This window comes from Aythya fuligula, chromosome 1 (genome assembly GCF_009819795.1).
Source record: "Aythya fuligula isolate bAytFul2 chromosome 1, bAytFul2.pri, whole genome shotgun sequence".
In the NCBI taxonomy this organism is placed as follows: Eukaryota; Metazoa; Chordata; class Aves; order Anseriformes; family Anatidae; genus Aythya; species Aythya fuligula.
The window spans coordinates 16,202,359-16,227,967 of NC_045559.1; the positions used below are offsets into that span (position 1 = coordinate 16,202,359).

The 25,609-nt window shown below is 39.8% G+C and overlaps 2 protein-coding genes across 2 annotated transcripts; both read left to right on the forward strand.

Moving 5' to 3' along the window:
• Positions 1 to 98: 98 nt before the first annotated feature.
• TPRKB (TP53RK binding protein) lies at positions 99 to 4,217 on the forward strand. The gene is made up of 4 exons (XM_032192276.1): positions 99 to 417; positions 1,065 to 1,187; positions 1,490 to 1,666; positions 2,069 to 4,217. The coding sequence occupies exons 1-4, from the start codon at positions 253 to 255 to the stop codon at positions 2,150 to 2,152; spliced, it is 549 nt and encodes a 182-aa protein (XP_032048167.1). The 5' UTR covers positions 99 to 252; the 3' UTR covers positions 2,153 to 4,217.
• Positions 4,218 to 13,721: 9,504 nt separating this feature from the next.
• On the forward strand, positions 13,722 to 25,296 carry GTSE1 (G2 and S-phase expressed 1). The gene is made up of 12 exons (XM_032208083.1): positions 13,722 to 13,742; positions 14,886 to 14,969; positions 15,682 to 15,745; positions 15,825 to 16,440; positions 17,639 to 17,806; positions 18,830 to 18,962; positions 20,127 to 20,504; positions 20,695 to 20,767; positions 21,167 to 21,412; positions 22,442 to 22,616; positions 23,706 to 23,846; positions 24,824 to 25,296. The coding sequence occupies exons 2-12, from the start codon at positions 14,891 to 14,893 to the stop codon at positions 24,905 to 24,907; spliced, it is 2,157 nt and encodes a 718-aa protein (XP_032063974.1). The 5' UTR covers positions 13,722 to 13,742; positions 14,886 to 14,890; the 3' UTR covers positions 24,908 to 25,296.
• The last annotated feature ends 313 nt before the right edge of the window (positions 25,297 to 25,609 follow it).

Consider the following 25,609-nt stretch of genomic DNA (forward strand, 5'->3'; position numbering starts at 1 on the left):
GACGGAGGAAGAGGAGGAGGAAGAGGAGGAGGAAAAGGAGGAGCCAGGCGCAGGCTCCCGCTGCTGTGCAGGAAGGAGCGCGTGGTGCTGCAGGCGGATCGGGGGTTTTTAGGGGTGCCGCAGCCGGTTTTTCCCCCTTCACCAGCACCCCTAGGCGGGTGCGTGCAGCGAGGGCTCTGTTTGCTGTGAGAAAAGGGCGAAAGGGTCCCACAGCCCTGCGGGCAGCAGCCCCACGGCCGCCCAGCCTCGGGCATGGAGGCGCCCCGTGAGGCGGGGCTGGAGCTGCAGCAGGAGCTGGAGCTCTTCCCCGGCCGCAGCGTCGCCCTCCTCCTCTTCACCGGCGTGCAAAACGCGGCCGCCCTGCGGAGGAAAGCCATGGAGGGGGCCGTGGAAGGAGCGCTCCTCAACCCCGCCATGGTGAGGGGGGCCCGGTGCTAGCGGGGGGCGGTGCGGAGGGGCCGCCGGGCGCCCCCCTGCAGGCGCCATGGCGGGGCCGCCACGGGGCCGCTGCCCCCGCGGGGCCCTTCAGCGTCGTGCGAGGGTTTCTGTGTAAAACATGCTGCCAGGGAAGGATGAGAGGCATAAAAAGGTGTCTTCTTGGTTCCCGTGGCATCTGATTTCCTAGAGTTATTTAAATGTAGCGCCACCTGCGGAATGTATTATGAGCTGTGCGCTGCTCTTGTCAAAAATCAATGGTGTGCAGAGCCTTAGGGCTTGTGTAAACTCCTTACTACTTTCTGAACCGATTGTTTGTTGTCACTAGAATTAGCAAAGCAGTAGTCATGAAGGAAAACAAGATTTGAATCTGTCAACTTACCCATAGGAGATTTATTAACGCGATTATTTTTCATAAGATTCCAGTAATCTGACTGACAGTGTAATCATTATTTTTACATCAAGCATTGCCCCTCTCAGTAAGCCATCCCACTCGCTTTGGAAGAACAAGAATTGCTAAAAACATAAAGTACACTTAATTGCTCACTCTTAAAATTACAGACTCAAGCCATCAAAGTTATTTGGTCAGTTATGTTGAATTTCTGTTTAATTTATGTCATATTTTACAGATTGTAGATCCTTTTCAAGTTCTTGTGGCAGCCAACAAAGCAGTTCATCTACAAACGATAGGTAAAATGAAGACCAGATCTCTCAACGCAGAAATTATTTTCAGCCTTTCACCAAACAACAACGTAAGATTTACTGATCAAATATCATTTTTGCCAAAGAAGCTTGCTAATATCCCTGCAGCCAGATTAAATACAGGTATCCACCTAACAGTTTACCTGGAATACTAATAGAAGTTACTGTTATTTTTAGTAACGCTGATATGCTGTTATTTCTTGTAAGCTTATCAGAATTCCATTATCATAAAATGTTTGTTAATTTATACTTCGGGTTTATTTGATCCAGTAGCTGAAAAGATTGTTTAGATGTAGTGAGAAAATGACTTGCAGTATTTTGATCTTTTCCATCTTTTTCCATCTTTTCATAGATTTCAGATGCATTTAAAAAGTTTGGCATTTCAGACAGTGACACAGCAGTACTCATTGTTCTGGTTGTAGACAGAGAAAAACCTCTAAATCTGGAGGATATAGCATCTCATGTAGAAGGCCAACAGGTTGCTCTAGATGAACTTTCCCAACTGACAGACACTGCCAAAGTTAAAAAGGTATGTAACAAAAAGAGATGACGGGTAGAGAAAAGAAATAACGTATATAAATTGTCTATGTATATGCTTCAATTTACATAATTCACGTAGGGTTTGCTTTTCTTTACTATGACTGAAAACTTGTTTTACATGCAGCTTTTTCTTATAATGCTTTTTTACTCTGGAAAAAAGTTGTAGTCCTAATGCTCTGACATCACAAATTTTAAGCTGTCAGATTCTTAATGTTGTCAGGAAATTGAAACATAAAAAATGAATTCCAGATTCATTTTGATTTTCGAGGGGGAAATCTTTGTGTATGTGTACTTTTTTTAAACGTATGCAATGGACTTTTCTTCCTGCCACAGCTTTCATGTTTTTCTTTCTTTTTTTTTTTTTTTTGTTTTTGTTTTTGTTTTCCTGCAGATGTACAAGATTACTCCACAGGAAGAAAAAATGGGCACCTTATTAGACAGTATTGTTTGCAGAATGTCAACAAAAGATGTTTAGCGAAAATGTGGAAATAAATTTATTTTGAAGGAAAAAGTGGACTTCTGAAGATGTAAAAACACTTTGCAACTCTGTATCTCAAGACAGTATGGTGTAGTACTGAGTTGTTGGTTACATCTGAGCTTTAACTGAGTAAGCTTGGATGCGGGGGTTATCCGGGCTGTATTCTAAGCACAGAGATTAGTTTGGCTGTGCTAAACAGAATTTGCCATTGACAAATTGTTCATTTTCCTAATGATAAAAAATGACTTTTGCCAGAACCTTAAGCTGATCATAAACAGAAAGTTTGGAAATTTGTACTTACTTTTTTTTTTCCAGCAAATGTTCTGTTATCCCTCCACAGGTTTCAGATATTTTTTATCAACCCTACCTTGATTTGATACCTGAATTTGATGCACAATATCATTTTAATGATACTGCTGTCATATTTTTCTGTCTCTGTAGTGTGAAGTATTGCTGATGGCCTAGGAAAATGGAAAGTTTCTATAAACTGTCTTCAGTACTGTCTTTCTACTAATGGGACAGTCATTGCCCAGCATTTGGGAAAAGGAATGGGGGTGCATCGTGGCACCCAGCAATGTGTGCAGAGGTGCATTGTGGAGCAGGGGTTTCAGTGATGTGCTGAGGAATGATTAAGGTCAGTATGGATGGTGTTAGCACCAGACAATCTGATGTCATAGGATGCAGTGTTGTGCTGAAATACTGCTGGATTGCTGAGTTATTTTAGTGTTAGGTTTAAAGGATAATGAGAGCTTCTTTTACTGTATAACACCAAGCGGCAGTGCTGACATCTGAAAGCTTGGTTCCAGGTACAGAATTCACAGAGAAGTTTGCACCGTAGATTTACTCACTTTACATTGTGGATATAATTTACGTGGCATTCCAAAAGAATTGTTGAAATAATTTTGCTTGGCAGAACCACTGTTAGGAAAGAGCATCAAAGGCAGCTAAAGAGAATGCTGATTTCCAGCAGTCACCAGGTCTGAGTGCCCTGAGTATCATTTGATCACAGGCACCCTGATTAAGACAAATGACTGTCCTAATTAGGTAGCAGTCTTTAGTTTACTGTTATGCTTTATTGTTTTTCTGGGACATGTATAAAACTGTATATTTCTCTGCATTTTTTTCCCGATGTTCTGAGTTGTTAGGTTTTTTGTACTGTAGCCCTGTGATGGAAGCATTATTAGGACATTATTATGGGTTCAAATCCTTCTTCTGGATTGTTGCAATTAGAGATCTTAATGAATTGATTAGAGGTCCTTTGCAGCCATTTTTTCTAGGATATAGCCAATACTTAGCAAATGCTAAGGGAATGGCAAGGTTTATCAAAATAAAATATTCAAGAGAAGTGGGTGTGCTGATTTCTTGATATGAAAATGGTTTTACAGAATGTGTTATCCTTTCTAAAGGAAATGTGAGGCATTATTAAGAGATGGAGCTTAGGCAGGGCTTGAGTCTTCCTGACATAAAATGTGAGTTACATCAGCATGGCAGAATGACTGTGGAAAATAAAAGACTTGTTTTTATTTTATGACAGTCCAGTTGGTACATGGAGTATGTCATCAGATTTGCTGGCTCAACTGCTGACATCGGTTTGAGTAGTTTAGAATAACAGCAGACAGGTATGCTTAAACCACAGCCTTTTTTGAACGTGTATAAATCATCAGTCTGGTCTGGTTAATATAAAAGAAATATTAATGAAAAGATCACTGTGTAATAACCGATACACACATTCCAAACGTGGGTTCTCAGTTTTTAATTCTAGTGAGGTTACTTCATTGGTGCAGAACCCATAACTAGTTTGTTACTGTTGTCATGTATTCTGAGTTAGATTATGAAAGTGATTTACTGTGGGAGCTGTTTTCCTGGGTGGATTTACAGGGAATGATTTCAAGAGCTGTAGACTCCATAACATTCGGTCAGAGAGGTGATTTGGATCTGTTGACAGAGAGGGACTGTGCCATCACCCTACTTGACCACATTTTTCCCCTACCCATGACTGCGTTATCAACTTATTTACAAAAATAAAAACAGTAATAAATGTAGATTCTGTTGACCCTGCAAATTTCTGTTTGTCTTTCTGAATACATTAAATATTAGTGAGTTTATTCCTATAATTTAACTGTTAGTCAACTACCCCTTCTATCCAGCAAGGCAAAAGTTTGAGAAAAAATATTTAACACTTTGTAACTTACAGTATTGATGCATCCAAGCCAGCCTAGATACATTTAACAGCTTAAGATACTATTTGATGGTACAGATAAGCCAGTCTAAGAGTCCACTCTTGCTGGAAGGCCGTGGTCTGATTTCCCCTTTGATTCACGTTCTCACAATTTTCCTCGTTTGTCCCAGCATGCGTTGGACTAGCTACGTCAAGTCAATTTGCAGAACAGTAATCCAAAAAAGAAGTGGGTTGCTTTCTGCCACATTAACGTGCCAAGTCAGGAGAGCCAGCATGGGAGCAGTGAAAGGGTACGTCTAGAGAGAAGAACACCCCAGCTGTCCCAGCATTTCCACGGCTGTTCCCAGTGCTGCCTTAGCCATCAAGTGCGACTCTGCTTCTTTGTCAAAAAACGTGGCTAGCCACTGGGGCAAAAGTGAGCCACCAGTTACCATGTTCTCTCTCAGGGTGGTGCCATTTATTCTGCTAGTAATCTTTAATATGACTTCTTTGTTCCATTTCACAGAATCACAGAAAGGCTGAGGTTAGCAGGGCCCTCTGGAGGCCAGCTGCTCTAACCCCTGCCCAAGCAGGGACACCCAGAGAAGCCTGTCCAGGACCATGTCCAGATGGCTTTTAAGTATCTCCAGGAAGGGAGACTCCACAGCCTCTCTGGGCAGTTGAATTTCATTTATTAGGAAACTTAATTCAGTACAGTCTTTCACACACAAAGAAATCTTACAAGTACACCTGTCCTACCTCTGAAAAGTACAGTACTAGATTGCTTTCAGAGTCCTCAGTATAACTGAGAGTACTTTTCCACAAAGCTCAATGATGAAGTCTGAGATATGATTATGGAGGAATCTGAAAGAGACGTCTTGTGATCAACATCAGTGCAGCAAGTGATTATTCCCCACTCTCCTGCTGCATTGCAATCCTTAGCTAAGGAGAGTGGGGAAAAATCATGAACACAATCTTTTTATAAGGAGGCTGTGAAAGGTACATTCTGCTTTCTCAACTTCATGGTGACCCCTGCTCCCCTTTTTTTTGGTGGTATCTCAAATTCCAGATACCTTTATGTATTCTTCAAGAAAATAGAGATTTTTTTTAATGAAGATGAAAATTTGGTGGTTTTCAAACCATTGAACTTTCTGCTATGTCCTCTGAACTTTCATGTTTTCTTCTCCTCTATCATAAGGTGAGAGAGAGGAAACAACCATTTTCAATACCCTATTTGGGTCTCCAGCGCTTCACAGGCAGGAATATATCTGCAGTATTTACAAAATCAGTGAATAAATCCTAAACTCTGATGTGCAGCCAATTGCTCTAGCCTTGTGTGTGTGGTGTGCAGCCAAATCCTCCAGCTCTGTTTGTGTGTGTGTGTGTGGTGGTGGTTCTTTTTGTTTGTGCCGCCCTTTCACTATTAGGTCTGTACATGACATGGATTGAACAAAACCAGCAGCCTGTGCTTCTAAAAGTCAATGACTAAAACCTCCTATTCTGTTGAACTCACTTTCCTGATTAAATGCTTTGCAATACACGAGTTTCTTGGAGGGGGACTATGTAGCAGAATACACAAAGCTGTATTTTACAATGAGGTTATAGTTCTTGCTAAAGCCAGCAAATCATTACTGTTTGAGTTAAAGATGATGCCAAGCTTTCAGCCTAGGCAGATCTGATACACGACACATCTGAACTACTGGCCAGTCCATCATGTAACAGGTGTATATAACCACTTCTGGGCACGTGGTGGATATATCCTTCAGGAAAACCTCATGCTCTCATGGCTGAGGCAGTCGTCCTCCCCTCAGGGGGCTGCAGACAGCCTTCACCTGTGGGATGGTGAAGGATCAGAAGTATACCCACCACATGGCTGGAGAAATGTACGTTTTGGCATAAGATGTGAGAGGTTCTTGAAGGAAAAAATCTGATGACAGATTCTTCAAGGAAAGAGAGAAGCAGAGAGTAGGCTGCCTGCACATCCAACCAATTCCACCTGATTGTGCTCTGGCCATATCCAAAAGCAACTGTGAAGAACATAGCACATAAAACATAGCATAGAACATAGATTACTTTTTCTCCAGTCCAGTTTATGAGCTGCAGCCTGTGCACCTCTGAACTATGTGTTTAATACCAACGAAATGTGTGTTTCTTAAAGCTGTGTATGTAGCTTATGATTCTGTACATCAGGTTCTTAGAACAAGTAGCCAATCTGATGCACAAAATCTTAAGCAAAGGAAAAAAGTGCTTCAGCCCTTGGTTAAGAGTTCAGCAAGTTAATTCCCTTCACCTTTGAGTGTGCCTGCTCCTTCTCTGTTCAGTGGCTTCCTCTCTTGTCATCCTAAGCCTCAATTGCCTGGTTTTACTTCCCCGAGCCCTTCACGGTTTACATCTGTCTCCTCAAGCATAAGCTTGTTCTCTTGCTTAGTTATGTTTTCAAAGCAGCAGCGTCAGGCCTCCTTCTGTGCCTACTTAAGCCAGGGGAAACTCTCTTCATCACTTTCAAAATAGGTGATTACAGAGGACCACTCCTTGACCTCTTGTCATAACCATCTCTCTCTCTCTCCTATAAAAGCTGTGATGATGGTAAACGTCCAGAGTGCTGAGCCCGGCGCCCATCTCACAGCCCTAGTAGCCTGTTTCTTTTCACACTGTTGTCAGGACATATAAATCCCTCTGTCTCCTCTTGTACTTAAAAGGTACATTAACAAGGGAAGGGACGGTGCTTGTGCTCTCACTTGTAATATTAATTCATCATCCGTGCTTTATGACTGGACCTGTGTGTTCTATGGCAATGTATTTAATACACCAAGCATCTGTTTTCTTATTCCCATGTGTGCTGCTCTTCAGGCAGCATTATCAAAGCTCAGCTCTCATCACAAACCACGAAGAGATGCTGCCTTACCCAGGGTGTTTACCTGGGGCTGCAGGAGCACTGATTCCACACTGGCCTGCTTACAGCCGACTTGGGTCTCTGCTCGGGGCTGCACTGAGCTTTGTGAATACTCCTTGGGGTAACTCATGTAGGCCTTCTCAGAAACATCTTCGTTTCCATACCCCTCCTGGTTATGCATAGATAGCAGAATAAAGTACATTGTGCTTACAGGAATTGTGTGAATACGGTGGTAGCTTAATCTCGATTTCCAATATCCTCTTTTTACACATCCAACAATCACAAACCCTATTGGCTCTAGTAGCACACTCAGAGCTCACATTGAGTTGTTGTCTGCTATAACAGCCAAAGCTTTGGGTGGTTTTTGTTTGTTTCCTTTGTATTGCTACTTCCTAGGACAGAATCCTCTGTCCTTTAATATGACTTAAGTCTTCTCCATACAAGCGTACCATCTGCCCAGATTCCAAGGAGGAAAGTCGTCTGCAGCTACTACTTAATTAAAAACATGTATCTATCCCTAAATATTAAAGATGTCTTGCAGTTCTTTAGTTATTGGAATATTATTTGTTAGTTTAGGCAATGCTGAAATCTAGAAACTAAGCTAAGTTTGAGCTCCAAAGGATCAGACTCTGTTCCCAACAGCCGCTGCCCTTCAGAGCTGCCAATCAACCTGAACTAATCAGGGCTAGGTTACCATGCAAAGCTGAAGACTGAGCCACATGGTCCTGCAACAAAGGATGCTTAGAAATACAGTTTATTTCATGGGTTCATTCCTGAGGTTACACCAGAAGTTGAACGCATGCAGATGCAAGCCCCGTCATCCATATAAACTCCCTTCAGCAACTGAGATGAGAATTTGATTTGTTCAGAAGTCCTTTGTCTGCAGGATAGCTGTTTTTATCGATTGATTAATTTATTTTTTTTTTCCTATGTTGTTGTGGCAAGGCAGATAGTTGCCTGTTCATAAAGCATGTTTTACCATGGATTTGGACAGGTAATCTTAGCAGAGGTAGAGACTGGACAACGTAAGATTAGAAAATGGAAAACTGCTTTGATATACTAAACACTGACAGATAAAAATACATGTATTAGTTGAACTCTTCTTCCCAAGAGTGTATTATGCTTAGAATGTTTCATATACATGCAAAGGGTACTACAAACAAGTTTATATGTTATATACAAACACTTATATTATTCACAATGTCATGTTCTGTACATTGCCTATTAAATCTCTTCACAGCTTCAGTTCCACAAGTAGCAGTAGTCTAAGCAGTTTCAAGTACACCATAATAGGCAGGGACCATTCTTTGTGTACCTCCTGGGTACAAATAATCAATACGAGTATTTTTTTTTAATATTTGACAAAGAAAGCGTACTGCTACTACTATATGTATGAATCCTTCCTTGTCCAGGCTCCCCAGATTGCCATCAAAAGGACCATGACGATCACTGTGTAAAGCGTAAGGACTGTAGCAAGCTCATCTCCACGCTGTCGCTTGAACCCAGAGGTACTGTGCCAGTTCTCGTGTGTGTTGGCATTGTTTCTCTGTCTGTTGTGAGCACGGAGCGAATGTATCCTACCACAAAAAAAAAAAAAAAAAAAAAAAAAAAGATAAAAACAAAACCGATTCTGTTTATTAACAGTTCAATAGTGTTTATAACGAGTCCAGAGTGTGCGTTGAATCACAGGCTAGATTTGGGAAAGAGCTCTTCAAAGTGGATGGGGCTAATAAAGGAATTTCCATAATTGGAAACGCAGAACATTTACTGGCCGTTTGGTATATCTCTCCCACTGACACGCAGAGAGATTGGACACAGGCTCCTGAGAGGATGCACAGTGCTCTTATTCTCTGCTGTTGATACAGATCAGTTTTATGAGAAAAAACACACCCTTATGTTTGGCAATATTATGCAAGTGGCACGGTGAAAAAGAAAACAAGCAAACAAAAAAACACAACAATTTCTAAAGCTTTAATCCATGGGAATAAGCACAGCATATGCTGTGAGAGTTTCCCATTCTGCTCTGATGATGGGTTTCTCTCTCTGCTTTTTAAAGGGGATTACCCCCAGTGATCTATGTCACCGTATTCTTTAGCCAGCGATACCAGTCAGGAGCAAATACACAAACAGTATCTCCAGTGTTCTCTGAAGTAACATTTTATTCTCTCTGATGCGGATTCTACATTGCTTTGCCACCTTTCCCAAATGGTTTGAAAGTGGAAGTGCTAGTCTAGAGTAAGTGACCTCCAGCTATTGTTATCTCAACTGAAAAATTGCCTGTTAAGCTCCAGTGAACCTGCTTTCTATTTATTTATTTATTTGTTTATAGAGAGAAAAATGTTAAATGCCTACAGTTTCTCTTAAATGGAACGCCAAAGGGAGATCAATCAGCCTGTGACTTTGCTGTATCTTAGGAAGGGGTCTGAGGAGTATTAGACGCATTACAGCTCTGGTTCATGCATTTTTCTGCTGTCATTATCACAAAAGAGTAGGAGTTACCAAGAAAAATGTTATGGCAGATACAGCCTATAAATAAAGAGCTTTAAATACAAACTATATTTAGATACCTATGCACTCTTGGAAGAGAGCTGTCAGAACCGAAAGAATGAAAAATGAGGAAGTGCAATCTGCAAAGGTAATTCATCAATAAAAGAGAAGTTCTGCAGCTGAGATTTTACAGGAATTTGTTTTAGAATAAGAAATGCACATTTATCAATGGTATAAGGACAAGGGCTACCTTCTGTGTAATCAAAAACTAGGTAACATAGATCATGATTATCTGGCAGCATTATGTTAAGACTGCGAGGTGAATGTTGTCAATATTTTGCTTTCCCATTTCTACCTGCCTGAAGTGAATGCAGCTTACCTCCTGCAAGCATTCATGGTATCGTAGTGATTGTGTTCCCAATGAATCGGATTTCTTCTCGCAGAGAGGAAGAAGTAGTCCTTGTTTATCCTCTTCTCTCCTTTCACAAAAGAGGAAAATCTTCACTCTACCAGCAAAAAGAATCTTTCTTCTGAGCGCACCAATTTGACCAACGCTGGTCTGGGAGTGCCTGATATGTGTCCATCAAAGCTCTCAAATTGCTGGTCTTCTAAAGCTAATTTTGACACAATTCTTCAAGAAATTCCCTGGAGCAGCTCACCAGGCAAGTGATGAGTAATCCCAATGACTGACTTCTAGCTGCTGGGATCCCTTCTTATAAACAGTGGCTAGCTGCTAACATGCTGCCAGATTCATAGCAACAGAAGTAACGCACAGATGGAGGGTGCTGCTGGTGAAACATGCAGGATGAGCTGTAACTCAGAACTTTCTATTAGATCACAGGCTATTTTTGTGTAAAACTTAGTTCCTTTCTATAATTGTAATTGGGTTTAACTTGCCTAGAGTGAAATTTCAAGCTACCACCACTTAGATGTACTCTAATATTCAAACATTTTAATGAAAAATATGAATCTTCTTTAATAATTTGTTGATTTTTATAAGACAATCATATTCTATAAGCAGTCAATAGCCAGTATATCAGCACAAAACAAAATATTTGGGCATTTAGGATTAATAAATAAGTCACATACATCCTATTCTTCCCTGCTCACCAGAAACCATCATTAACAAGAGACTGTGCTAATAGAAAAGTTCTCCCCAAAATTGTGCATTGCATCATTAGCTGGGTTTATGATGGTTTAAACATAATAAGTCAAACAGGCCATCAAGCATTTGTAGGGCTCATTAATAGAGGGGATTTAAATTTGTAGTTTAGAGAAACAGCCAAAAGCCTTTCTTTCCTGATAGAAAATCTGAACATCATGCATCATCTTTAAAATGCCGCACAAATAAAATAACCTTACTACTTATTTAAATGTTACTATAACCTTATTGTCACATTTAATTGCTGTTGACTTAAGACAATTCCAAACTTGTACTTCTGGTACGTGTGTAAAGGTTTTTGCCATTCTCTCCCATGGCGTTTTTGTATAAATCGTATTTGATTCCTTTAGTTTTACTAAAATCATTACCAATGCCCAAATATCTCTTGGGATATCACTTACACTCTAGAAAGTCTGTTAGATAAAATTTAAAATACAAAATAAATGTTCAAGTTTACAGAATTAAATGCTTTAAATCTTGAGACTGAGCTTGTTTACTCATGCTCTCATCTGTCTTAAAACTCTATTCTGTGAATACCATTTGTAAAAAAGGGCTATTTTGTTCTCATCAAGACTGTACCGGTTTAATAGAAACTGTTTGGAGTCTCCATTTCCTTTAAATGAAGGCACTGCAACTATAAAGGCAGTACATCAGTGTGCACTTCTACAGGCGTGCATGTGCCCTTTACGTCACAGCTATGTGAGGAGCAACACAGTGTCCCTGTAACCAGTGGTGTTACTGAGGGTATCGCATTTTTCATTATTGAGAATATTTTAAGCATAGAATAACAGAAATATTACAGTGACTTCAAGGTAGAAATGTAGACATCAGTAAAAAATTATAGGCTTCCACTGATTTTAATCAGTTATAGCTTTTACAGATCTCGTTCTGAGGATATAGACAGTTACAATTTTTGGATTCTGCAAAAAGAGCTGGATGCCTGTATTCTTAAACAATATATGCAGAGGGGTAGATGCCACAATAAAAGCTGTACGCTATTTTTTTTCTGTATATTTTTAGTTTTCATCATTGTTTGTTTTGTTTTGTTTTGTTTTGTTTTTTCTACTTTAATCCTAAGATCTATACCACTTGCTGCCTACTTGTCCCTTTCTCCATTAGTTTCATCTCATTTTTCTGCTTCTTTTTGATCATTTCACTTTTTGACTGAACTAAGCAAAAATAAGTAGGTGGAAGCCTAATGTTAGAAGTGTGAGATTGATGATCTTTGGACACGCAATAAACTTTTGAGATCTCCCAAATTTTCTTCATCACTCTGTTTCTATCTCTTTCTGTCTCTTTCCCATCCAGTATCATAATTTTCTGTGGGGAGTATTATCCTTTATAGTGCACATGGCCCAGTTTTGTTAATACAGGCACGGATGCTTGCTCATCTTTATGGAAAAATAATCACTGTTGAGCTGTTGGTGAAACATTCTCTAGGATAAAGCAATGCAAGAGAAGAAAGGTAAAAGCATAGAATTGAAATGGTTACATCAGTAATAGTAATTCAGGGACCCATGAGAAAAACACAAAAGGGAACAGCTATAAAATCCTGAGAGAAAAAGCCAGAAGTTGAAAGATAGCAATTCTTAATTAGCAAAGATTTGTCCTTTTTACAAGCAACAAAACCAGACAATTCCCACCTCACTGACAAGCGCCTGCCAGGGAAGACTCAGGTACTTTTGCTGGGTGATGGGGAGAGAGGGAGAGATGGAGGGATGTGAGCATGTTAATTTTCAGCCTGGTGGTCTATTAGTCCCATTCATTTACTGTTGATAAGACAAGAAATAGGACATTTGTAATAACACTCAAGTTGCGTATATACTGCTTTGAAGTCTCCATCAACAGTGAAAGACAACAGAATTGGTGGCCAGGTAGAGATAGAGTTACACAATATTTTCTTTGCCTATATGAAAATCTGCAGGTCATGATTAATTATTGTTATTCAGCTCCTAAATTCCAATCCAGTGATTTAGATAGTCATAGTCGAATGCTCAGAAAAAAATACACCACTTGACTTTTATTTCTGAGACAATGTAAACCCGTATATATCTTAGGAGACAACCCTGAGCGCTGTGTAGCACAGGATTATCTGTCAAGAGGTAATGGGCACAACACAGGAGGTGCTGCCTGAACATCAGGAAGCACTTCTTTATCGTGTGGGTGACTGAGCACTGGCACAGGTTGCCCTGAGATGTGGTGTATAGTTTCTGTCCTTGGAGACCTTCAGAAGCCGCCTGGACGTGGTCCTGGGCAGCCTGCTCTGGGTGTCCCTGCTTGGGCAGGGATTGGAGCACCTGTCTGCAGAGGGCACTGCCAGCCTCAGCCATGCTGCGATTTGGTTAGAACTGTTAAAAAGCGGCGTTGTCCTGGTGTTTCTTAGTGGCATTACTCTAAATCTACCACATTGATCAGACAGCCCATTTCAGCTGGCGCTGACAGGGATTGACATCCAGGAACGTCACCGCTCCTTGTAACCTCCCTGCACGGGATTTTTCCCTCGTGTGCATGCTGCCGGGGTCAGGCAGGTGAACAAGAAGCGGGGATGACATTTCAAGCCCCTGAACTTGAGGGATGTCAAGTGTTGAGGGGTGGCCAGCTGTGTGCGCCCAAGTGGAGCAGGAGGAGCCACCGCCTTGGGCATGTGCGCCACAGCAGCCCCCGAAGACCCTGTGACTCTCCAGGGGAGCCATCCTAATTGCAGGTGACTAATGACGTGTGTTTAATTCGTTAAAAACTGGCCGCTGTGGGAGCCGCCGGGGTCCCGCGGCCAACTACAACCCCCACAATGCCCCGAGGCGAAGCCGTATCGTTCGAACGGGCCAATGGCGGCGCGCGGGGGGCGTCACGTGAGGGGGCCGCCATTTCAAACGGCAGCCCCGCGGAGGTGAGGCGGCTGAGCGGGGACGGGTGGGCGCCGTGTGAAGGGCCCGCTGAGGGGGGCTGGGCTGGGCTTTATTATTATTATTATTATTATTTTAAATATATATCCCGGCTGATTTATTTTTAATTTAGAGCTGTGGAAGGTGCTCGTAGCCTTGGGGGCGGTGGGGTTCTGGTACAGGGCTCTAGGAGCGTTGCCCACCTCAGTTGTGTGAGTCTAGCTGTAGAGCTTCGAAGTTCTTAAGGAATTTCGTTTAAGGAATTAAGGAATTTCATGAGTCTTAGGCATTGCTGCCATGTTTGAAGGCTTTTTATAAAGGTTGCAGAACCGTATGTATCTATATGGTCTATATCTATCCACATGTATTCATATGGATATATATCTATATGTTTAAACGTGTGTATATATATATAATCAGATAATTCAATACTTCATTTCAAAAGAGTGTGGTGAGATCTTTCTCGTAAGCCATGTTTATGTGGCTGTCACTCACCATTACATATAGGGATGTGTGATGGTTTTACCCAGCTGAGCTCTGCCACTCTCACCCCTCAAAGGGAAAAGGGGAGAAAATCTGATGGAAGGGGCTCCACAGGCTGCAGGGAAGCTTCAGATGAAGCTTAAGAAACTTCATGGTGGAGTTGGACTCAATGATCCTTATGGGTCCCTTCCAACTTGGGATATTCCGTGATTCTATGATTCTGCTCTGGCACCTGGAGCACCTCCTGCCCTCCTTCTGCACTGACCTTGGTGTCTGCAGGGCTGTTCCTCACTCCTCTCTCCCAGCAGCTGTTGCGTAGCAGTTTTTTTTTTTTGTTTTGTTTTGTTTTTTTTTTCCCTGCTGTTAAATCTGCCCTCACAGAGGCACAACCATCATCACTTACTGGCTCTGCTCTGGCCAGCAGTGGGCCCCTTTGGAGCTGGCTGGAACTGGCCTGTATCTGACATGGGGCAGCTGCTGAGCACATCTCACAGAGGCCACTCCTGCAACCCCCCTGCTATCAAAACCTTGTAAACCCAATACAGGATCTTCAAACAGAATGTTCACCTCCTTACTAAGTTGGTGGTAACAAAAAAAAAAAAAAAATCTGTGACCTAATTGTTGCTTTTAAAACCCAACTGCATAGGTAATTCTTTGTTTTTTAGACGTTATGGAGGAAGGAAAGGAAACGGTATCACGTCACTCAAGTTGTGTGATTGAAGAAAAACTGGGTATTTGCATGAGCGATGGTAGGTGGAAGAGATAATGGGATATTTTCTAGCTATTCCTCATTAAAAATTAAGACAGTTCAGATTGTTAGACCTCTTGTAATTGCTTAGCATCTTGTTCTGTGTACTTCTTTTCTTCGTTACCGGTTTCAGGCTTAAATGTCCTCAAGATGTTGTGGAACTCTGGTTTTTAGAGTATGCAGTGATGTGGGTGACACGAGGTCATCAACTTTTCTCCTATATACCCAATCTGAGCTCTTCTCTTTTCCTTATCTGCCTGCTGCTGATTCAATTAGTATTCAGTGTATATATTAGTTAACAGGAAAACTTCTTCTCATTGCCTCGTCTTAATGTTATGTAGCGGTCTCAACTGGAAGAGAACTGACTGGCTGGATGTCTGGCTTGTCATCTAGCTTTTGATTATGTATTCTCAATTTTCGTGATTGGGGGCTGCTGATAACCCTTTCCCACAGTCAGATCCTATGGTACTGGTATGGATGCTTAGAAGTTACTGTCTAGATCTTTCATGATGTTTGGGAATCTGTCACAATTATGATCATATTTGCAGCTGTACCTTTAAAATAATAAAAAAACATGTTCAAAGAAGTTACATAAACCTGACAACTAAAATGTCCTTTGCCATCTGACATTGGCTTCACAGAGTTACAAAAACATAATGTAGTAATTTTTATTGAAAATCTACACTGACAGAATTCTAATGAAGTTGTTGTAGTTTCAGACATTCCTCTTCTGACTGATGAGAAGTTTGATTTTGACCTTTCACTCTCTCCTGCGAGGTATGTTAAGTGCATACAGGTAAATAAACCTTTTAACACATACATAATAAGCTCTTGATTTACTTATTTTTCTTTATAGTGGAAATGAAGATGAAGTTTTTGTTGGACCTTTGGGACACAAAGAAAAATGTATTGCTGTCAGTATTGAAGCAAAAAAATGCACTGAAAGGAGTGAACCTGCTTCTGATGAGAAACTCATGTGGAGCCCACTGACAGGAGAGAAATTTGTGCAAATTTTCAAAGAAGCTCACTTGTTAGCTCTGCAAATAGAAAGAGGAAGTAAGACTGAACAGGATAAAATAAGCCAGGCAGAAGAACAGGAAAAGCAGACTATAGAAAAATTTGTTGAGGACTCAAAATCAAAGCTAAAAATACTGAGAAATGAAAATATAGAGCAAAGTCCCAGGGCTGTTAAGAGGGAGACGTACTGCGTGTGGGATAGCCCAGCATCAAATCTGCCGCCTGTTTTTCAGAAGGGATCAGATAAACTTTTGTCAGGTAACGAAACATACGTTCTTCATACTCCTTCAGACAGAAGCCCCGTCAAAATTCATTTATCTCCTGCAAAAATCACTGGCACCCCTCTGACCCAAGAACAGAAAACTAAAGAAGAAAATAAGAAAGCAGCTGGCAAACTGCCAATGGCTAAGCCTTCAGCTACTCTTGGAAAGAGCATTATGTTGACTGTAGAAAAGGTAAAGACATATCTGGGTAATGATGTTTTCCTTAAACATGCCCTTTTTTACAGGAACACTTAAACTGCCTATGAGGTTTTTATTTTTATAAGTTAACTTTAATCTTCAGGGGTTTTTCTACTTCTTAAAATCCTCAGGCAGGAAATTTGCACGTTCAAAAGGAAAGTGGGCAGGTAGTATAGTTCAGAAGCCAGCTACTTTACCTATTATGGTGATGTAGAGTAACTGCTGGCAAACTTCTTTTCCATTGTATTCTGTTTTGGGGAATACCTTTATTCCTGGCTTCTGTTTAAATGCTGTTGTTTGGTGGTTTGTTTCTGCTTGTAAAATTACTGTCTGTTCTTTGCAACTTACTGTGCAAAAATGGGTTTGTGCTGATAACTCGTAAAGGGAGCTAAGGAAAAATGCAAATTATTTTGATATGACAGGATTTTTTTTTTAGTTCTGGATCTTGTTCATATCTCTTCCCCAATTGTGGGAAGGACTGATGAGTGGTATAAGATTTAGGTTGTGGCTATGGGACAAACTGAAAATAGAATTCTAGGAAAAATTATCAGAATTGTAAGGGAACAGGTGTTTGCTAGTGACCTTGTGCATACAAATCCCAGTCTAGTATACCTTCTGGATTTTAATGCTCTGTATTTTATGACTTAGGTTCCATTATGTAATCCAGATTTTACTAAAAATGGGAAATTTCCATCACCTATAAAAATGGAAGATTTTTTTTTTCAGGTGCTTTGAGAAAAAGCACAGACTTAATGCTTTAAGTAGCCAAATTTTACACTATTGCCAGCCTAAATAGGCACTTCAGATAATGCGATCTACTATTATAGTCTCATCCTTTGCAAGTTTAGAGTAAAGCAGAAGAGTACGCATTAAATGGAGATCTTAAAGGTGTAAAAAACAGCCATTACAGCATGCAGGTAAACATGATTACATGAAGTGTGCTGATGACAGTTGCAGAACTGTCATTTGGTTGATTTCTAATCTGTTCAAGGCTGTTCTAATAACTTACCAAATATACTTGCTAGTCTAAGATAAACTATATGGTATAAAGACTAAGTAAGGGCTTGACTGGATTCAACAGCTGTTTTATTGTCTATTGTCTTGGTTTCTTAACAAAACAGCTTGAGCAAAACCTTTGTAGTGGTTTCTAGAAACACTTGCGGCTTTTAAAATGTTGTGTTGAAATTTGCAGCCCAAACAAGGAAAACCTAGTACTTCTGCAAAAAGAGATGTGACCAGCGTGGGATCATCTGAAGATCTAACTTCTGATAAATCAAGTGCTGCTTCAGATGTCTTTGAGTCTTCGTTCAGTGGCAGTTCCTCAGTGCAAGGCAAAAAAGTCCTTCCTGCACCAAGTAAGGTAATGGCAAGCATTCTTAATATGAAATTTGTCTTTCTGATGCTCCTGTAAGATGAGAAAACTGAATCTAGCTTGCTTTCTTATTTAAACCTGTATTTCTGCATGTGATGGGTTCAAGGAAAGGTAGCTCCTATGCTGTAATTGTCATCTTGACTGTGTCTTCTATGTCAATAACACAATGAACATACTTGAGAGCAACTAAAATGCATTGGAGTAGTAAGCACTGCCTTTGTTTTTAAAGCACGAGCTGCAGATAAGGGATTGGCAGTTTGCTGTAAGCAGCAGTGTGTAGTACTACCTGAAAAGGCTGCCGTAACTTCCTAGAAGGAAGGAAACCTATAGCTGTCATTTCATTTGCAGCTGTAGACATCTGCTTAGCCCTGGGTGCCACTACTCTGCTGCTTTACACTTCTTTCAGTATGGTGCTGCAGTTTCCTTGAGGATGGTGTGGGTGGTGTAGAAAGGTAGAAGGAAGAAGGCATGAGATGTGTAGCAGAAGACAGATCAGTGGAACTTGGCGTTGGGTTTGGCTCGTGTGCACTTGTGGGGACTGGTTGCCATCTAGTTGGCCTTTCTGTAAGTGGCAGTAGCTTGCTTGCTTCTAAGCAGATGGCAGCGTATTTAACAGAAGGTATTTGTTCACCCTCACATGACAGCATAGCCCTACGGTCCTGAAAAATTACTCAGTGTCGTGGCATCTACTTAATTAAAATAATGCAGAGAAGTTTGTAGGAGTCCTGTATAATATTTACAAGAGGATAAGTAAGATACAGAAAGTCCTTTTAAGTCTACACTTAGGTTTCTGACAGAAATAGAAATCATGTTCCTAGATCTTGTATTCCAGTTCTATATAACGACCCAGTTATAATGAACTGTTTCCACGAAAATTCACTTTTTAAACTGTAATTTGAGGAAAGAATTTTTCCAATGGTCACTAGCAAATTACTGTAATGCCCAGCAGAAGCATAGCAGAGTAATGTGTTGAATAATCTTTCTGCTCACAAATGATATCTTCTGATTCAGCCTGATCTCAAGAAAACACATCTGAAACTTCCTGGTGTTGCCAGTCGACTCCCATGGAAAACTAGTTCCTCGTCATCTTTGTCAGTTTCCAGCCTGAACTCAAGTTTGCCCATTTCTCCCATAGGAAAGAATGGTAAATGCTCTTACTACAGAAATCAATTCTGAAGTAGATAAGTGTCTCTTGGCCTGTGGGTTTGAATGTTTTTAATGGTGTCTAGTACATCCAAGCAGTAAGAAATGTTTTGAGTGGAAAATAATATTTTTTAGGCTACCCAAATAAATCCCTGTGGACTAAAGATAAAATTTTAAGCTTCTGTTGCTGGTGATAAATAGATTCAGGTATGCATGATACCTCCATGTGAGTGACACAGCTAGAAAGTAAGCAATGCCTCAGGAAAACGGCTTTTGTTGTGTGCTATCTTTTATTATAGCCAAGCGTGTGAGCTTCTGAATGTTGTAAGCTTATCCAACTTTGAATTTAAAAAAGAAAACAACCAATACAAAACACCTGGAACTACAGAAGTGAGATGGAAAGCCTAGTTCCAGGTACTGAGTTTCTGTAAGACTAATAAAAATTCAAGCAGATTGAAAAGACTCTGGAGATAATCCTCTTGGTTGTATTCAGTTTTTTATTCCTTACTGTAGTAAGGATATTAATTTGACCCTTACAGTAAGCCTCAGAGGATCAAGAAAAAAGTCTCCTAAAAGCACTGACAGATGTCACCACACTTCTTGTAGATGTAGCAATATGCTAAATTACAGCAAATTTTTATCATGTACTTTTTCTGGACAGACTATAAGGTATCAGTAGAAGTTAAGCCTTGGTAAGAATTTTTATGAGAGGAAGTATATAGTCAAGATTCATCCTAGTCTGTAGGTTGCTTTCTGTAGAAGAAGTAAGAACCATGCTGAAAACTGAAAAAGCACCTATGGGGTAGTTCAGGTTGTGCTGTTAATCAGCATAACTTAAAGCATTAACCACTAAATGTCTGTTTAAGGGAATGATCCCAACTCTGCAGAGCAAAAATGATGAAAATGTAACTTGGATCTGCTAGCTGTTTTGGCGTTCTTTGAAGAGTATTATTTGACTTAATTGCAGTAATTCAGGTAGTGAGAAGAGTTTCCAAAGCAAACAACACTGAGTGTTCAGGGAGTAAGTTTTCAACAGTTGTATATTTTGTCCTTAAACCTGAGTTGTTTGAATATAAATTGCTGTTTTCCTGTGTGAGCTTAATCATTTTGATTTAGCCAAAAACTTGTTATTTCTGAATCATTGCTTGTTGTCTTTCTATTTCAGGAAAATCAAGCACATCTTCAAAAGCTAGCATGAGTGGCTCTAAACTTTCAACTGGTACGAATAGGCTGGCCCTGGTCAGACCTACTAGGGTGTCATCTCTGCAGTCTGTCAGTACTGAGAGATCCAGCAAGCAAGAAAGATCAGCTAGTACTCCCAAACAATCTAGTGCTGTAAGCCTGGCTAAACCTTCAGCTTCTGCAATGTCATCTGATACTGTAGGCAGTGGAATTCAGAGGATGAGCTCTCTTCCCAATCTGCGTAAGCTATGCCAACAAAGTAAAGATGGAAGTGCAATAAAAGGAAGCCTGTTTCAGAAGCCCAAGTCTAGAGTTTTGTCCGTTCTTCCAAGTCAAAATAAGGGTCCAGTGAAAGCTGGAGGTAAGCATATGCTTTACATGGCCTGTCTTCTACTGACTTGGCTGTTAAATGTTCCTTTGATTGCTTGTTGTTCATTTCACCATACTTCTATCTACCTCTTGGTAGAAACAGGTATTTTAATCAAAAGGTATCTGTAGTTATAAAAAGCAATACGAATGTGAATAGCAATTAACGAAGTGTTTCTTTTTAGATACAACACCAAACAAGTTGGCACCAAAAGTAGCACCATCTCTTGGATTAACGTTTTGTGGCACAATTGGAAGGTAGGTCCAGGTTGAATGTACCAAAGTATACTTAGAATGCAACATGGACGGTTGGTGCAACAATCTTTAAAAGTTCTAACTACTTTGAAAGAAACTTCCTCTAGCCCCTTAAGACCCTCCAGGTTAGGCTGTGTTAATGGTTATAGGAACCAATTTCAAAATTAAAAAAACACTACAACCAAAGCACTTGAGAAAGAGGGTCACTTTTGTAGGGCTAAACTAGAGTTGTTCATGGAAGGATTGTGAAGTCCCTATAGTAATGTAGTTATTGACTTCACAATATTGCTGTTCTTTTATTGAACAAAGGCTAATTGATTTCTATTGTCTGGTTTAAAAAAAAAAAAAAATTGAATAAAACTGTTTCTAGGAGCTTTTGGTTAGCATGTGTTCCTTTCTTAGTGCCATGGCAGTCAGCACTCCCGTGAAAGCTTCAGAAGATGGGGTATTTCAGAATTCTGGTGTTCGTGAGAGGTCCGTCTCCGTGACTCCTGCCAGTCTGAAACAGTCTGCCTTACCCACACCTGTCCGTCGTATCTCGGGATTTCCAGCAGCGACTCCTAGAACTGCACCAAGAATGGCATCTTCTCCATGTGTTGCATCTATTCAAAGCTCTAGCTTTTCTACCAAGAAGACGCATACAAATGGGTAAGGAACACCACCACCATCCCCCCAAAACTAAGTATTGTAGGCAAACTGCCTCTGAATAAAGTTTAATGACTTTCAGGCTTCAGGGTTCTCAGCTAAATGTGAGAATATAGCACTTGAGCATTGAGATGCTGTATAGGACAAGTGTGTGTGTGTGTATCTTGTGATTAGTAAAATACTGTCAGCCTTCAGATAAACCAACATTAAAGAACTATAGGAATTACTTGTATTTCTTGAGCTAGTGGGCAACTTAAAACTTGTGTCTGATGGTTTGACTGAAAACCAGATTTTTAGCTGGTGGTATTTTTGCTATTGTCTTTTGTTGAAGAGAATTAAGTAGATAAAATTAATTTTGCCCCATGCTGTCGCTAATGGTTCTGTAAAATTCCTTGGAAGCATCAGTCAAAAGGTCAAGGATTTAGTTGACAGCTTCAGTTTGAGATTTCCATTGATGTAATGGCTTGTACAAAGGGGGAATCCTATGCAGGTAGTTAGCAACAGCAGGTTTTCTGTGAAGAGAATGTTATTGCCTTCTTATTAACTCAGCATCTTCTCACAAGTGCCATATATACACTTGCAGGCTTGCTTCAGGTTTGGTGGTGGTGAACACTCTAAGAGATCAGGCATCATTCCTACTTTGTCATGTTACTTAAGCCAAACGTCCCAAATAGTCTTTTTCTCTCAACGAAACAAAATTTCTGTAATCTTCAAGATTACAATTCCTTACAAAAACCGATGTGTGAAACAGACAGCATGTATATGTCAATTTAAGATTAAAGTCTTCACCATCCTAGCTCACTTCTTTGCTATAGGCTATAAATTTATTGCAGCACAAGATATTTTGTGTTTTTCAATTAACTAGCATGCTTTTGGATCAAAATATGGGAAGCTGTATAGCCATTAAAACTTGGGGTGAAGAAAAAGAGAAAATGAAGTTAGAGTGCTGCAGCTTTTCTGGAACAGTTTGATTTTATCTGTCTTTCATATTTCCTGCTGAGTAAAGAACTCAGCCCGTGTTCTTCTCCCTAGTTCTAAACAGGTGAAGGATGCACAAATATCTTCCTCAGAAGATGATATATCTCCTCCACCCGTGCTGCCTCTTATGCTTGACTTCTCACCAGAAAAACCTGCAACAGAAATAGAAGAAAAATCAAAAGAGGCTGAAGTACAAAATCAGCTGGCTGAAGAGAAACAAACTAAGGAGGTAAGAAATGAGAATCCGTTTTTCTACAGAACTAAAACTGCTTGAAAATAAATTAATTCAAGCCAAGGGATAAGTAGGAAAAAACACTTCAGTACACACCATTAAAAATGGGTTAGCTTGAAGTGTGCACCCTCTAGTGTCTACTTCTAGTACTGAACATTTAGGTTTATACACTGTTTAATCCTGTGTCAAAGCCAAGTGGTCACATACTTGCAGGTTGTAGAATTAAACTTCTAGATAAGCACTGCAAAGTCTTTGGATTCGGTTAGGGAAGCAGTGTCACAGGGTGGCTCCTAACACAAAGCTCAAGCTTTTTAGAGGAAAAAAATGCACTGAAGTAGAGAAATACAGTTGCTTAGCAGCGATGCAAATCTACATACAATGCTTAAGGATTAAACCCCAAAGTTCATGTAGCAATAAACTTAGTTAACTGTCACCTACTTAGTCCAGCAAATGCTGTGTTATCCCCACTGTCAGTAAAATTAATCTGGCTTCATGTTGAAAGCTGGCACTCAACAGGTATTAAGGAAAAAATCTTTCAGATGTACCAGTTCAGACCTATTAACCTGTCAAAATGTGGCTATAGGTTTCCAAGTATTCAGGCGTAGAATAAAAGTTGTAGATGAATTACATGTTATTGTGTCAGTTTCTTACTGCATTAGCTTGACCTACTGACAGACTTGAAGTATCTGTTACAGAATTACTTAGTACATGGATAGAGAAGCTAAGCCAGACAAAATGTAACAAAGTCTGGAGCTCTTCAGATTTTGTTTAAATAGTCAAGTCTTAAATATTTTTATTACTCTTATGTTCTAAATTTGACTTAATTTACAAGGAAAAAAAGTGTTTTATGTTCCAGATTTCTTTTGCTTTGCCTTACTGTATCTTCCCTATTTGTGGTGCTAGCCATTGGCAGAACAAAAGCTGAGTTTTCATAATGTGTGCAAACAATTCTGCAAGAAAAATACCCAAACTTTAAACTAAACCTGTCCTGTGATTATTATAGCTGTGTAAACCAAATTGACTGTATAAGTGCTTATGAAGGAAGCATGGAAAACAGAAGAAAACCTTGAACTATTTTTTTTTCAGGTGTTACTGATAGATATTGAAGTAGATAAATCTCCCCCAGAAGCTTTGGAATGTGAAAGTAGACCTCTGATTGATCTTTCCAATACACCTGAGTTCAATAAGATTATTCCCCTAAAGCCTACGTTCTCAGGGCAGGTAAAGGTAAGTTGTATTCATGTCCTCTGGAGAAAAAAATAACAAACTGGTGCAGATATGCTAGCAGAAAAACGTCAGGTGGCTGCATATGCTTGTCTGCAGAGCAGCTCTACAGTAGTGTAGGAATTAATACCAGCTCAATATGTTCAGTATGATGCCGGATGTTAATCTGCTCTTCAGTAAAGAACATAATGTTTAAAATCTATGTGCACTGAACTAGAGCTGAGTGAACAGTTTGCAAATAAGAAAGAGGAGGAGGCTGGAGAAGAGCCTAATGCTTAAAGTATTTGTTAAAGAATGAAACTGTTCCTGAAGCAGGAAGTGAATTCTGTCTTCAGTAGAGTAGGCATGGTGACTACAAGTCTGTCTCTCCTGTGTAACTCCTCTCCTAAACTCCTCCTCATCTGGAAGATGTGTTGGAACCCAGTCTAAATTTGACAAGAATTTCTTGGCATTTTTTTTTTTGTACAAAAGTGGCTTGAAGGTGCATTCCTCCAGATGCTTTCAGATGAATGGTGGTAACTATGAGGATGTAGCCTCTGACATTAGATGTACTTGAGATCAATTTAATATCAGGCACTTTAAAACTTCAAAGCATCCTCAAAAGAGGATCACAGAAGTCTGACTTCATATGATGTTTGGGGCTATGTTTAGAGGGGTTCAGAAATGCTCTGCCCTGCCTGGATGATAGTGTCACTTGAATATGCATAGTAGTGAAACCTAAAAGCATTTTAGGTTTTTAAAGGTAAGCATGGGGGAATATCTACCTTGTAAGAAGCTTTGAGAAGCTTGTGCTTGTCTAAGAATGAGCTAGATCTTTTTTTTTAAAAAATACTAATCTGAACCTTAATGCTTGAGCACAGTGCTTGTATCTGTACTTTGGATACTAATAGGAATTCTAAACGAAAATTTAGAATGTTAATAGAGACTAGCTCTTTGTACATTATTAGTGGTGTTAAACTTTATCGTTTATTTTCTTTCAGTTAATTGATTTGAGTTCTCCTCTTATCACTCTGAGTCCTGATGTAAACAAAGAAAATCTGGATTCCCCTCTGCTGAAGTTCTGAACTTGGACTGCAATGAAGAGTTCCTAGTATCTGTGATTTTTAAAGTCTTAGGTGCTACTCTTCACTCACACAGCTTTATGAAGATGAATGATGAAATGGTGTAGCAATAGAATTCTAACAGTCCTTATACAGTAAAACTCAATCTGACGTGGTATATCCATGAGGAAAACCTTAACGGCGTATTTAAACTTAAGTCAGGGATAGTCTCTGTATTGGAAGCCTGCCTTTTTTAAAGTTTCCTAGTAGTTGTCCTTTGCCTCTATTTCCTATGTGCAATGAAGATGTAACTTAAAAATAAATCGGTTTAACTAACAAACTTTTGTACAAAATAGGAACCTTTTATTACAGGATTTGGTCAGACTATTTTAGCATTTCACTAAAATCTTAAAATGCAGGTGAAACTAGTGGATTTCAGTTTTTAATGCAAAACTATTGCAAGTCAGGGAATAAATTCTTTACTGTTGAATTAGTGGAATATACTAATGTTATTAGCTGAATGGTTGTATGATTCAAAGAAGAAAGCAACAGCATGTTATTGCCAGATGGCTTGGTCTTGACATTTGAAGACTTAAATTTCTCCCTTTCAAATAGCAAAAAAAAAATAGAGTTTGCAACACTTTCATGATATGTGGAAACTTTAAATACAGAGAGGTGAGTGGAAATGAAAATGTACGCAATAGTAGCATAACTGTTGAAGTGAGA

Coding starts and splice junctions, on each gene's coding strand:
- TPRKB (XM_032192276.1), top strand. CDS start 253: ATGGAGGCGCCCCGTGAGGCGGGGCTGGAGCTGCAGCAGGAGCTGGAG. Junction 418..1,064: donor CGCTCCTCAACCCCGCCATG/GTGAGGGGGGCC, acceptor CATATTTTACAG/ATTGTAGATCCTTTTCAAGT. Junction 1,667..2,068: donor ACACTGCCAAAGTTAAAAAG/GTATGTAACAAA, acceptor GTTTTCCTGCAG/ATGTACAAGATTACTCCACA.
- GTSE1 (XM_032208083.1), top strand. CDS start 14,891: ATGGAGGAAGGAAAGGAAACGGTATCACGTCACTCAAGTTGTGTGATT. Junction 18,963..20,126: donor TTCTCCCATAGGAAAGAATG/GTAAATGCTCTT, acceptor TTTCTATTTCAG/GAAAATCAAGCACATCTTCA. Junction 21,413..22,441: donor AAGAAGACGCATACAAATGG/GTAAGGAACACC, acceptor TCTTCTCCCTAG/TTCTAAACAGGTGAAGGATG.